Genomic DNA, 14,099 nt, shown 5'->3' on the forward strand with positions numbered 1-14,099 from the left:
AATTGGGAAAATACATACCTATGTTTAGAAAAGATATTTATCAAATAGACATCTGCACCCTTAATCCCCTTCCCCAGAAGCAACAGTTGCCAACATTCTGAGGTGTTTTCCCAGAAATATTCTAGGTATAAAAAGCATAGAAGTTGAATATAGATTCCCTTTTTTATGTAAAAGATGGCATAATATACACTTCACACTTTACCATATATAGGGGGATTCACCTCAAAATAGAGTTATCTCACTTTTTTTCCACAGCGATGTTCAGTTGTTTGGAAATGTCCCTTTCGAATGGACATTTTGGTTGTTTAATTCATTTTCTATCACGAACAACTGCCTTGAACATCCTTGTACACACATTTTTTATACATGTATCACTACACTTCTCTCAACAATGAATATAATCAGTATCTTGTCTTTTGATAATTAGTAGGTGACGGAATATTTTATTTCATTTTTTTACTTTTTTCTTTTTTTGTTTTCTTATTTTTGTCTGTTTTTTCTTTTTTATTTCAATGTGGATTTTTTTTTTTTTTTTTTTTTTTTTTTTTGACAAGAGAGACACAGCGAGAGAGGGAACACAAGTTAGGGGAGCGGGAAAGTGAGAAGCAGGCTCCCCGCCGAGCAAGGGGCCCAGTGTGGGACTCGATCTCAGGACCTTGAGATCATGAGCCAAAGGCAGATGCTTAACAACTGAGCCACCCAGGTGCCCCTCAATGTGGATTTTTTTATATGTTTATCAAACTATTGATAATTCTTTTTCAGTAAGAGACTTTTTCTATTTTTTGCCTATTTTCTATCTTACCGATGTAAGATAAAAATCTCTTACGTTAAGGCTGGCCCTCTACTCAAGCATCATGCTACAAACATGTTGCCTTTCACCTTTTCACTGCAATGTGCTTTTCCTCCCCAATTATAGCGGTTTAGACAGCCTAATTTTTTTTTCTGCTTTCTGGGTTTTGTGTCATATTTAGAAAAGCCATCCTTACTTCAAAACTATTTCTCCCAGCATTTTTCCAGGTTCTTGGTTAAATTTAAGAGTCCAGAAATTATTCTAGGCCAGAAATCAGCCCTAATGTATGTCTTTTCTGCATTGGCTCTGGGATCCATGATCCAGATTTCCCAGGTCCCTGGCTTACTGGCACATTGCTTGTTGTGACCTGGGACCCTCAAGCCCTCTCCTGTACACTGAGTTCTTGGTTCAGACCCCAGGGGGAAGCTGTGCAGACCATTCTCACTGGGGTCCATGGGTTCCAGGAGCTGGATGCCCATGTGACTCAGTCACAGACTGTCGTGCTTCCTCTGTAAATTCGGCTGGCTCCCGTCCCCTCTCCCCTCCCATCCCTGCTGCTGAGCCTTGCCAGCCCTTCTCTGAGGCAATTTGCATCATGCAGCAACTGTAGGACTCTTGAGGTCTGCCTCCCTGAGCCATGGTCTGCGCAGCTCTCCCCGTGCTCCTCCTGGCCATGACTCTGCCCCCGCTGCGGTCTCCAGCTGCGCAAGTATCCCAACCGGTGAGTAAGACTGGGGCGAGGACCCAGGGAAGGTCTCCAGAGCTGACACAGGGGCCTGTCAGCGTGAGAGGCAACCGGTGTGGATGAAGGGACAGGTAGAGGAGCAAGGACTGAAGGGAGAGGAAGTAATGTAGAAAAAGAGAGGCCAGTCCTTATAAAAGTCTCTGAGAGGTGAGTCTTGTTTTCCAGGGAATGGGAGAGCTTTTGTTTGAGAGTCACTGTGAACTCCAGGGATGCCAGCTGCACTTGGGATGAAGGCTCTCCCAGTCAAGCTTACAATTTAAAAATGGAAAGAAAAGAATTTTCCAGAGTTGGGAACCATGGGCATAGAGGACAGGAGAGAATCTGAAGACAGCGAAGTCGAGATAGCACTTTGGGATCTCTGTTTTCTCCCTGGAAGACATCTGCATCTCTATCCATATCCATATCGGTGTCCTTTTTTAGATAGTATGCATGTTCATATATAATTTCGAGAGAGGGAGGAGTTAGTGAGGAAATGATTTATAGGAACGAGAGACGAAGGGAAGATGCTGCCTTGTGCTCACCCTCGTGGCAACTCCTATGGAGAGAACAGAATTTCCCAAGCCGCTGGGCCCCAGCCGGCTCTGCCCAGCCCTCCCCAATGGCGTTCCAGATACTGCCATTTCAATTAGCCTAGAGGCCCAGGGACAGGTAAATTCAGGAAGGAATTAAGCAAAGCATGTTGACTCTCTAGGGTGTGCCGGGTTCTGGGTTCAGGTGGGATTTGCAGGCCCCGGCGGAGTCCTCGGGGCTGCAGCCCTGGTGCCTCCTACCGGAAGCTTGCGTTCCTCTCCTGATGTGCCTGCTTGCGTCTAGCCTAGGCGAAAGAAGAGCTTCAAAGAGATGGAGACATGCCAAATGACTCAGGCCGGCCTGAGTCCCCTAGGGAGGAAGGTGTGTCTGGGAGAAACCTGGGGTCAGCCTCCTCTCAGAGGTCTCTCCTCTGTGCTCTGTTCCAGGCACAGAGTCAGGCTGGAGGGGAATCGGGGCAGCCACTGGACCAAAGGAGTGGAGAAGGTGGTGAGTGGACGGAGTGGACAGGAGGAGGAGGAGGGAGTGGAAGGAGGGCTGCGGAGAGGACGGGGGCAGGAGATGAGGCTGAAGAAGGCCCCCAGAGGGCTGGAATCATGGCTGCTCATGGCGGACACACAGATCCAGAGGCCAGTTCTCTAGCTGTGAGGCCTTGAGAAAATCATTCCCCTTGGAGAGCCTCGTCTATAAATGAGGGTTTCGGGGAGGGTAACATGGAGCTGTGTGTGGATGCACCGTGGCTAATGAAGGGTTACAGCTCTCTCGAGTCTTGTCAACTCCTAGCTGGGCTGTGGGAGGTGGGATCTGCCTGGGGTCCGGGCAGGGACCAGTCAGGTATGGGAGGCAGAAGGGGACCAGCCCATCATAGCCTTGCGGCCTCTCCTCTCCAGCTGCCCCCCTCTGCTCCTGTAGAATCAGTCCTGGCCTCGGTCTATGTACAGCTGGCCTTGTCCAACCAGACCTGGCCACTGGCAATCTCCAGGACCCTGACTCGCCCCCTTGCCTCGGCTTCCTCTTTCCCAAGAACTCTCACTGGCCTCAGCCTCACGACAGGTAGGGGGGATTCTACAGAGCCCTGTCTCTCAGTGGCCCGTCCACCACTTATGGGGGGGATGGGGGCTCAGAGAGAAGGGGACACGGGCTTCCTAGGTCTCCTGCAGCGAGCTCACCTTGACCACTGCCAGCCCCTCCCATTTCCTGGAGGGTCTCCATGGGCCGGCTCCTTCCTCACCTCCCCACCAGACAGACCCTTCCCTTCCTGTTCCATGTCCCCATCTTCTAAACTTTGGCAGAGGCCCAAGAGGCAGACAGTCGTGGGTCGGATTTCTCCACACCCCCCCAACCCCTAATGACTTTGCCCAGCAGGAGGACCTCTGCTGCTTTTCACCCTGAGGAGGGAGTCCCTGACGGCTGAGGCCCTTGTGACTTTGGGATGGCTCCAGACAGCCAGCCCTAGAGCCTCTCAGGCATCAGACTACCTGGCTCCCTCCCACAGCCTGTCCACTTCTTGTCCCCACCCTCTGCTGCAGAGTGTAACGTCCACGCGGATGGGCAAAGCTATTGTGCGTGCCTGTCTGGGTACCAGTGGAACACCAGCGTCTGCTCCCATCACCGCCCCTGCCAGACCACCCACAACCACAGGCCCTGCGGCTGTCTGGTCTTTGGCTCTACTGAAGCCGGGTACTGCCAGTTGCTGCCACCTGGTAAGGAGGGTCGGGAACTTGGAAACCAATGAGCCTCAGTGTGTTTTCTCCTCTCTGACCCCTGTATTTCTGCCAGCTGGCCCAAGCCCAGGTTTCCCCACCGGGCAGGAGAATTGCCAATTATCCTGGGGTGGGCGTGGGGGGTCACAGCCCTGAGCTTGGGACCTGAGTAGTGAGACTAATGAACAGTATGGCTCATGAGACATATGGACAGGGAGAGAAAGGGCTAGAGTGACTGCTGTTGACCCTAGAGGGCCAGGAAGGGGCTCCAGCAGCCCCAGGTTGCCTAGGGGAGGGAAAATCATGGGCCACAAGGCTTCCCTGTTTGGCTCCCTAAGACAGAGTTCTCCAACTGGACTGCAGCAGCCACACTCATCCAGCGACAAAACAAAGTGACATAGTACTGGGGGCGGTGGGGAGGGAGTGAGGCGGAATGGGCTCCCGAAGAGGGGGAAGGAGTGAGAGCTTAACCGCAGAGGGCCACAATTCCTGCTCCAAGGGGCCCCTGCCTCCTGCCTCCCTGCAGTCCCCGGAAGGCTGAGCCCGAACTCCTGGGTGCGGACGCCGGGCACCACTCTGAACCTGACCCTCATCAAGAGCCCTGAGACCACAAACCTTAACTGGTTCCTGCGGCCCGCGGGCAGCCCCACCCCCATCCTCCTGCAGCCAGGGACACATGTGTCCCTGGCCTCTAGCCCGGGCCAGGCTGTCCTCAGCATCTTCAACGTCTCCCATAGATGGGCAGGTAGCCAGCCTGCCCTCCTCCCAACTCTCTTCAGCCTTCTCTTCCCCTGATGCCCTCGCCTTCCTCCTCCTCCCTCTCTTCCCCTTCCTGCTTTTCTCTCCCCTTCCTTTCCCTTTGCATCTTTCCATTTATTCCACTGACCCCCCGAAGGTAGGGGATCAGTCTCAGCAGTGAACAGACAGTGTGTTCTGCGTCAAGATGTTGCAGTGGCAGCAGGTGATTCAGGAAGGACATCCCCTAGCAGGAAAGGGGTTCACCTTGGAATTCATGGCTCTACGCTATTAAAAAAGGAGCCTCTTCTCCAGGCCTCTTCCTCCTAGAAATCCTTTCGGGGGCAGGGATCTCTGTTGCTGGGCTTGAGAGGCCCCCGGGAAGGCAGACCTCAGGTGTGGCTTCGGGAGCAGCAGAGCTTCTGTGGCACAGGTGGGGCCGAAGGAGCTGGGAGGTGCAGCAGGTGTGTATCCGCAGGTGAGTACCTGTGCTGCTTTGAGGCTCAGGGATTCAGGTGGGAGCTGTCCCAGGTGGTGGAGGTGCCGCTGCAGGCAACAGATGTGGCTCGGCTTCCAGACCAGCTCTCCATTTCCTGTGCCACCTGCCCTGGCTTCCAGCTGACCTGCTGCATCCCTAGCACACACCTGGCCTACACAGCTTCCTGGAGTCCCGGAGAGGGCAGCAAAGGTACGGAGGGGCTCTCGGGGTCAGGGGACAGGTGGCAGCTGGCTCTCCAGTTCACAGGAAGCAGAGGCTGCAGTGCGACCTGAGTTCGGAGTCCAAGTTCAACCCTGTTTTTACCCCACGAGCAATCCTAATTGTATCGATCCAGCAATAACCACATGAGCGTAGATAACTTTGCAAAATGTTTTCACACAATCTTAATGAACTCTTGCAATATACTCTGTGAAGTTCATTTGCTGATAGACCCTGTTTTACAAATGAGGAACCTGGCTTCATGTCCTGGGGTTAGTTAGAGACCCACCCCCCAGGTGTCCCTCACCAAAATCCAAGCCTTGCCTCCGTAGTCTGATGCTCGTGTACCACTCAGCTCTCCTTTACCGTGTCATCTGCTTCTGAAGTTTCTAGAAAGACTGAGAGGACATCTCTTGGCCTGCTGGGTTCCAGGTCTATTCCAGGCGCAGTAACTGTTCCCTCTCTCACGTCATTTGCAGCCTCCTCGGCCAGCGCGCCCGGCTCCCAGTGCTTTGTGCTGGCCGTCCAGAGCTGCCCTGTGGTGGACACCACATACACTTGTGAGCTGCAGAGCCCAGGGATGGCCCCTCTCAGGGTCCCCATCTCTGTCACTGTCATCCAGGGTATGTGGGGCTTGGGATCCAGCCGGCTGACCTCTCACCTACTTGTCCTGGGTGCTCCTCGACCCTGCCCTGGGCCCCATGGCCGGTCTCCAGAGCCTGGTCAGTCTTCTGCCCCAGAAAGGCTGGGGCTGGACTGTGGTTGCCGATCCTCCCCGATATCATTGTGCAGATGGAGACACCACCTGCCCAGGGGACTCCTCAGCTATTGCCTGGAATGTCACCAAGGCTGGCCACGTGGCACAGGCCCCGTGCCCGGCGAACAGGACGGGTGTGGTGAAGCGGACTTGTGGGCCGGATGGCATTTGGGAGCCCGTTTATAGCAGCTGCACAGACGCAGAGCTCCTGGCCTTGCATCGCAGAGCCCGGGTAACGCTTTGGGCCCCGCTGTCCACGCGCCTCAACCTCCATGCCCTACCCCTTTCTCACTCAGGACCTCACTTCAGAAGCCTTTCCCCCTGAGGCCAGCCTAAAGGTCCTTCACCTTCTCTGAACTGGAGCCTAGCAGAGCCAGGGAGTGAGGCAGGGGCCGGCGAGGGCCCAGCGCTCTCGTTGTGGAGCATATGCTGTTCTCCAATCTTAATCTCACCAAGTGTCTGTCCCATGAAAGTGTCATTTCCTTCCATGTGGCTCACGAAATCTTGGTTTCCTGTTCCCTTGGGACTGGTGCGGGGATGGGGAGGAACGGCCCCTCCCTAATGAGGACTTGCCCAGCCCCTCCCTAATTCCTGCTCTTTTGTCTGTCTCAGCTGCTATGGGCAGGCCAGGGCCAGCCTACTGTGGAGGTGCCCCAGATCCTGGCACGGCTGTCAGAGCAGGTGACAGCAGTGAGCTCTCCCTCTGACTTGTTGGCATTGTTGGGCACCATATCATTCCTGGCTCGGGTGGTGGTGGATGCTAGAATACAGCTTACCCGCAGGGCCCTGCAGGTAAGCTCTCTGAGCCATGGTGGGGGCCAGCTGGGTGGTGGGGGCCTGAAGCGTTTTACCTCTGGGCACTTCTTTTTTTTTTTTAAGATTTTATTTATTTATTTATTTATCTATCTATCTATCTATCTATCTATTTATTTATTTGACAGAGAGAGAGAACAAGTAGATAGAGAGGCAGGCAGAGAGAGAGGGAAGCAGGCTCCCTGCTGAGCAGAGAGCCCGATGTGGGACTCGATCCCAGGACCCTGAGATCAGGACCTGAGCCCAAGGCAGCGACTTAACCCACTGAGCCACCCAGTCGCCCCGCTCTGGGCACTTCTGTCCCCCTGATATCACCATGGGCTGTCAGACAGCAGACCTTTCTAGAGTCTGAGTATCTGCTCCCCTGGTCCATCTCTCCTCTTGGACACCAGTCTTTAAGGCCATGGAATGTGGAGAAGGTCTGATGCTAGGAACACACGGGAGGTCGGGGAAGGCAGGAATGGGTGTGAAGAAGTGAGTTCAGAGGCTTTCATGCAGAGGCAGATGGGTACATATGATGGGAATCCCCCCACCCCACCCCTGAAACACACATACACACAATACCTACATGGAGATACTAGAACACTCTTGGCTTGGCTAGACTCACCTAACCCAGCTCTCACTATGGGCAATAGTTGGTGACCAATAAGAGGCATCCTAAAGAATAACCAGGGACAATGACACAACACACTCTTCCTATCTGGGAATGTGAATCCCATGTGTGTGGATGGACATGCATGTGGCCTTCTACTTCAGAACACCATCCCCTCTATCACTGGGGACCATTCTTAGCTTTATAGACCTGTAGAGGTCAAGGAATTGGAAAGGGGCCCCTTAGGGTCTAGGTGACCCAAGGGATGGAGAGGAGAGAAAGACTGTCAAGTGGAGAGGTTGGATTGCATCAGGAGACCACATACTTGAAGCCACCCCAGTAGTGAGCTAAACAGCTCCCCATCCTTCCCCAACAGAAACTCTTTCTTCATGGGTGTCTCTTCCTATCCCCCTTGCTCTCCACCTTTGGGTCTCCTGCTGGACTAGGAAACGTGGGTTTGGGGCCTAGAGTTCCCTGTGCCCCTCGCCCAGTGCTGTGGGCTCTAGCGGCCAGGGCTCCACTCTCCATTGGGATCTCTCTGTTGGGTGTCACAGGGTCTCCTGAAAACCACAGACAAGGTCCTCGACATGGACACTGACTCTCTGTGGGCCCCAGCCCAGGCCCAGAAGCCCTCGGTGGGCTCAGCTCTCCTGCTGGCTGTGGAGACCCTGGCGTGCCACCTGTGCCCACAGGGTCAGCCCTTCTCCTTCAGCTCGCGGAACGTGCAGCTGCAGACCCAGTTCCTTGGACCTGCGTTTCCTGCTGACTACAGAGCCTCCTTCTCCACTCAGCCCCCCTTGCAGGCACGCATTCCCAGGCGCTCACTGGCCCCGCTGCGCCATAATGGAACTAACGTCAGTGTTACTAGCCTGCTGCTGCGGAAACTGGACCGTCTTCTGCCCCCAAACTATGGCCAAGGCCTGGGGGACTCTCTCTATGCCACTCCTGGGCTGGTCCTCTCCATTTCCGTCATGGCAGGTGGCCAGGCCTTCAACCAGGGAGAAGTCATCATGGACTTCGGGAACACAGCTAGCACTCCCCACTGTGTCTTCTGGGACCACAGTCTCTTCCAGGGCAAGGGGGGCTGGTCAGATGAAGGGTGCCAGGTGCAGACAGCCCACACCAGCCCCACCACTCAGTGCATCTGCCGGCACCTCACTGCCTTCTCCATCCTCATGTCCCAAAATACTGTTCCAGAAAACCCCACCCTGGAGCTGTTGAGTCAGGTGGGCTTGGGGGCCTCCATCCTGGCACTGCTCGTGTGCCTGGGCGTGTACAGGCTGGTGTGGAGAGTCGTGGTACAGAACAAAGTTGCCTACTTACGCCATATGGCCCTGCTCAACATGGTGCTCTGCCTTTTGGCTGCAGACATCTGCTTCCTGGGAGCCCCACTGCTTCCTCCTGGGCCCCAAAGCCCACTCTGCCTGGCTGCTGCCTTCCTCTGTCACTTCCTCTACCTGGCTACCTTCTTCTGGATGCTGGCTCAGGCCCTGATGCTGGCCCACCAGCTGCTCTTCGTCTTCCGTCAGCTGTCCAAGTGCCGAGTACTCTCCCTGATGGTGGTCCTCGGCTATATGTGCCCAATAGGGTTTGCAGGGGCTGCCCTGGGCCTCTACCTACCCCAAGGGCAATACCTGGGGGAGGGGGCATGCTGGCTGAATGGGAAAGGAGGGGCGCTCTACACCTTCGTGGGGCCAGTGCTGGCCATCGTGGGTGTGAATGGGCTGGTACTAACCATGGCCATGCTGAAGCTCCTGAGACCTTCGCTGTCAGAGGGGCCCCCAGTGGAGAAGCGACATGCCCTTCTGGGGGTGACCAAAGCCCTGCTCATTCTCACCCCCATCTTCGGCCTCACCTGGGGGCTAGGCCTAGCCACTCTTCTGGAGAAAGTCTCCATAGTTCCTCACTACATCTTCACGATTCTCAACACCACCCAGGTGGGTGACTATGGGGTGGATTTACTTGTTGCCCTTTGAGATGGTCTAAGTCGTTGCCAGTCCCTTCTCAAGGAGGTGTCATGGCAGAGCAGAAGAAACGGTATTAGGAATTTTAGAAGACTTGGGTGTGGACCCCAGTTCCTCCCCTGAATAGCTGGAGAACTTTGGACAAACCTCTGTGAGCTTTGGTTTTCTTATCTGTAAAACAGTGTCTGGTTTTGCCAGAGAAGTCAGGGAATTGTCAGCACGCAAAACTTTAATATCTCCTTTGTCACCAAAGCAGTAAGAGAAGCACCTGAAACAGATTCTATGCACCACATGATGTGAATGTGCAGAAAATTCTAGATGGGAAGCCTCGGGACATCAATTAGGGAGACAGAGGCTGAAGGAAGAGGAGAGGGAAAGAGCTGGTCTTGGTTGATTCCTTCCTCCTTGACTAACTTATCCACGTATCTCTCTTCTTAGGGTGTCTTCATCTTGCTGTTTGGCTGCCTCATGGACAAGAAGGTGAGTCTGCCCACCCAGCCCCCATCTGACTTACAGTGCCCAGGCGAGGACTTGGGCTGGCATAACCGGGGCATTATCTTACCTGCAGATTCGAGAGGCCTTACTCCAACGCTTCGGCCGCACCCCACCTCCCAAGTCCACCATCTCCCTGGTGAGTTGCTGCCTTCCAACCCTCAGTTCTCCCACTGACAGCAAGTTACAAGCAGCTGTTCCACAGCCTTCCTAAGAGGCACAGCTCGAAGCTGAGAGGAGGCTGGGGCTCTCTTTTAGAATAAGGATGTACCGGGTTCAAACTCCCCAGCAATGGAGAAAGGAGCCGCATCAGACCAGTCAGAGTCAGGTTCCCGGGCTCCTGATTCCAACCTGGGCTCCTGGGGATTCTCTTTGTCCCTGGTTTCTCCATCTGAAAGTCTGCCTCCCATTATTATATGAAGGGAATAGGTGGAATCGGTAAGTCCCACCTACACTGGATCGGTGTAGCCAAGAGCAAAGTTCTTAGGATTACTATGGGCCTGGCAGGAGGGCAGGTGAGAGTGTGAAGATGGGTACAACCTCATCAAGGGAGAGTTGATGATGATTATAATAATAATAATCACCCTGCAATTGGGCCTTTCTGCCCCTTCCTAGGCTACATATGAAACCTACATCCCAGAACACAGCAAAGGAAGAAGTGAAGATGCCAGGTGAGAAGCAAGCCCTCCTGAGCAGTACGGAGCGAAGCCGAGGCTAGCAAGCAGCGTCCTGGCTCAGAAGGCTCCTCTTCATGTCATCGTCCCGGCCCAAGGATTGGAAAACAGACTTTCCCAGCATAGACATTTCTAGATGGCCTAGCATCTTCTACTGCTTTCTCAGAAAGCTGGAGGCACTTTTACCACCACCAACCTTTGATTCAGTTCACTCTGAACATTCCTTTTCACACTGTCAAATATTGAATTATCCTGAAAAACCTTTGCTTCGAAGGACTTGCCGTTGGTGGGTTTGGTATCCAGAGGGCAGGGCAGCCTTGCAAGGTCTCCTTCACCAGAGCAGAGCTTCAAGGCGAGGCCTTTCATGGGGGAAGGCAGAAGCTGTGCGTGAACCACACACGGGGCCCATGTGGCCCCTCTTCCACGGGAGCTGAGAATGTGCCTGAATCCACCAGGATGGACCCCGCCCAGAGCTCTGAGCCCTTCTGCCCTCCCAGAGCTCAGCTGTTGGCAAAGAGAAGCTGGCGTTTCCACTAGTCACATTCCTTTCTCTTGCAGGTCACTTATCCCCATCCCTAAACTATGCAAGCAAAAATAGCATGAAAAACTAGCCAAAGCTACCTAATAAAAAGCCTTCCTCTGCTGTAAACACAGTCGACAGATAGTAAAGTTCAAAATGATGGCAAGTAATGATTTTGCAGGTCTCAACCAGTTGACTAATCAACAGTTCATGTTACAGATATATTTGATAAAAATTGTTTTCTTTTTAACTATTCAGTGACTGCCTTTCTGATTATTTCTTCCCTACAGCTAGGAAGAAAAAGGATGGCTTAATGACAGGAACTCCGATCTTCCAAACATTAAAGGTGAAGGACAGATTTGGGTTCTTTTCAAAGTTTAGGAAAAGGTGAAGCTAATAGGCCCCTCTTTCTTTAACTTTCACAATATCAATATAATGTAAGTTTCGTAGATGTATGCATGTAACACCAAGTCACTGATCTGAACACCTTCTTAAGAACATATTAACAACTTTAAAGTACAGTGGAAATTACCACAGACCGCCAAGGATTAAAGCGACAAGTTGACAAACACTGACATTTAAAAGTGACAGGCTTTGGGGCACCTGGGTGGCTCAGAGGGCTGGGCCTCTGCCTTCAGCTCAGGTCATGGTCTCAGGGTCCTAGGATAGAGTCCCATATAGGGCTCTCTCTTCAGCAGGAATCCTGCCTCTCTGCCTACTTGTGATCTCTGTCTGTCAAATAAATAAATAAAATCTTAAAAAAAAAAAAAAAAAGTGACAGGCTCAGGGTGCCTGGGTGGTTCAGTGGGTTGATTCTTGGTTTTCTGCTCAGGTCATGGCCTTGGTGTTGTGGGATCCCCGGCACTCTCGCTCTCTAAAATAATAAATAAAATCTTTTTAAAAATTATATTGAAAAAAGTGATGGGCTCAAGATAAAACCAGATATGGAAGAGAAATATTTAAGAGAAGTCTTGAGAGGACACAAGGACATCTAGCTGAATTAACTCATGGAATCCACAAGACGGTGACAGGGTTCTGAAAATTTTTTCAACAGGAGAAATGAAAAAAAATTCTCATGAATGAGTCTTTGTTCATTAAAAAATTCATGGCTGTTTTTATAAAATGCAATGGGAACATTTTCTGTTGAAATGCAAATGGATATGCAGTTGAAAACAGTTTTCTTACAAACATGGATCTGTGTGAATATTTTCAATGTATATAAACCAGCGCAAATATTTTTCTAAATGAATTCATTTTTTTTTGTTTGTTTGTTTGTTTTGTTTTTTGTTTTTCAAAGAGAAGATACCAACTCAGCAGGACGATTGCAACATTTCTAAGCCTCAGACCTGCCCCAGCCCCCAAGGGAGGCGGGAGGCAGGCAGCCCCTGGAACAGCTAGAGCTCTGCCTGCTGGTTTCCCTGGCAACAGAGTCCTGTCTCAATCGCCCTTGTACTTCATTAATATTTACAGTCTTAATTTTTTAAATTATAAGATTATTTTTGAATATTTCAACTAATACACATTCATTTTAAAAGCAGCAGAGACTCTGAATGTGCTTCTGTAGAAATCAATGTCTTATTCTCTTTCTCAAATGATAGCACGTAGTTCACGCTCTGCTGCTGAAAACACACTTTAGAACTGATCAATGAAATGACAGGAAATCTTTGTTCCCTTGACTCTCACATAAAAAGGGACTGAAAAGAAGGTTCTGCAGGTAAATATAAGAAAGTGAGGCTTAACAGGAATTCCATTTCTAAAAAGATGACTTAAAGGAGTAAGTAGAGGATTCCCTGGCTGGCTCAATCTGTTGAGCGTCCAACTCTTGGTTTCGGCTCAGGTCATGATCGCAGGGGCATGAGATGGAACCCTGCACTGGGGTCTGCACTCAGTGTGGACTCTGCTGGAGATTCTCTCCCTCTCCCTCTGCCACTGCTCCCCCCCAACCCGTGTGAGCTCTTTCTCTCCCAAATAAAATAAAATCAAAGAAAAAAAAAAAGAAAGAAGTAGACATGTGAGCCGACAAATGTATAAAAGATGTGCATTCTAGGTGTTTATAGCCTCAAAAAAGAGGCACTTGGTAAAACAACTTAGGACATATCTACCAAAGGAATGCTATAGGGTCATCAAAAATGATGATGTATAGGGGCGCCTGGGTGGCTCGGTCGGTTAAGCGGCTGCCTTTGGCTCAGGTCATGGTCCCGGGGTCCTGGGATTGAGCCCCATGTTGCTCTCCCTGCTCAGCAGGGAATCTGCTTCTCCCTCCCTCCTCCCCCCACCCCGCTTGTGCTCTCGCACACTTGCTTTCTCAAGTAAATAAATAAAATCTAAAAAGATGATGTATAGCTACACCTACTGATACAGAAAAAATGTTTAGGCTATATAGCCAAGTAAGACAGAAGGGTTCCCAAAGAACAGCATTATACTAGCCAATTCTGGTCCATACCAAAATTGGGTCCATTAGTTTCCATACGAATATGTGTGCATTGAGGAGGAAACATACCAAAATATTAACAGTGGGGATCTCTACTGCATTTTTCATTTTATCTTACTCTCTAAATATTTGAATTACTTCTTTACAATGAGCATGTATTTTTATGTTAGAAGAAAGTGATTTTTTAAAAAAAATTTTTTAAAGATTTTATTTATTTATTTGACAGAGAGAGATCACAAGTAGGCAGAGAGGCAGGCAGAGAAAGAGGAGGAAAGAGGCTCCCCGCTGAGCAGAGAGCTCGACACGGGACTTGATCCCAAGACCCTGAGATCATGACCCGAGCCAAAGGCAGCGGCTTAACCCACTGAGCCACCCAGGCGCCCAGAAGAAAGTGATCTTGAAAAAGTTCTTCTGAACATTTTGCATATTTAAAAATAGAAACTCGACAAGCAAAGTAACACAAAGCATGCCCTGGAATTTAGATTGTATGGAAGGGTGGGCAACATTAGGGGTTCTTGAGAAAGTTTTGCCTCACCTTTTTGGAGTTCTGTTTTGGGAATCAGTTCTGTCTGATCACTGACAGTCCCTTAAGTGTGGAGGGGGAAAGGGGCTCCCAGTTGAGTTGAGGGCAGCCAGAAACATTGCCAACATGTCTAAA

General features: G+C 51.2%; 1 protein-coding gene across 1 annotated transcript; it reads left to right on the forward strand.

Annotated features, from left to right (window-relative positions):
* Positions 1 to 2,383: 2,383 nt before the first annotated feature.
* On the forward strand, positions 2,384 to 11,733 carry ADGRF3 (adhesion G protein-coupled receptor F3). The gene is made up of 12 exons (XM_059134385.1): positions 2,384 to 2,552; positions 2,976 to 3,116; positions 3,593 to 3,766; positions 4,293 to 4,511; positions 4,980 to 5,189; positions 5,678 to 5,821; positions 5,991 to 6,187; positions 6,568 to 6,747; positions 7,915 to 9,297; positions 9,763 to 9,804; positions 9,893 to 9,955; positions 10,432 to 11,733. Exons 1-12 carry the CDS (start codon positions 2,384 to 2,386, stop codon positions 10,489 to 10,491), a joined length of 2,982 nt encoding a protein of 993 aa, XP_058990368.1. The 3' UTR covers positions 10,492 to 11,733.
* Positions 11,734 to 14,099: the final 2,366 nt, after the last annotated feature.

The sequence above is a fragment of the Mustela lutreola genome, chromosome 9, assembly GCF_030435805.1.
Source record: "Mustela lutreola isolate mMusLut2 chromosome 9, mMusLut2.pri, whole genome shotgun sequence".
Classification (NCBI taxonomy): domain Eukaryota; kingdom Metazoa; phylum Chordata; class Mammalia; order Carnivora; family Mustelidae; genus Mustela; species Mustela lutreola.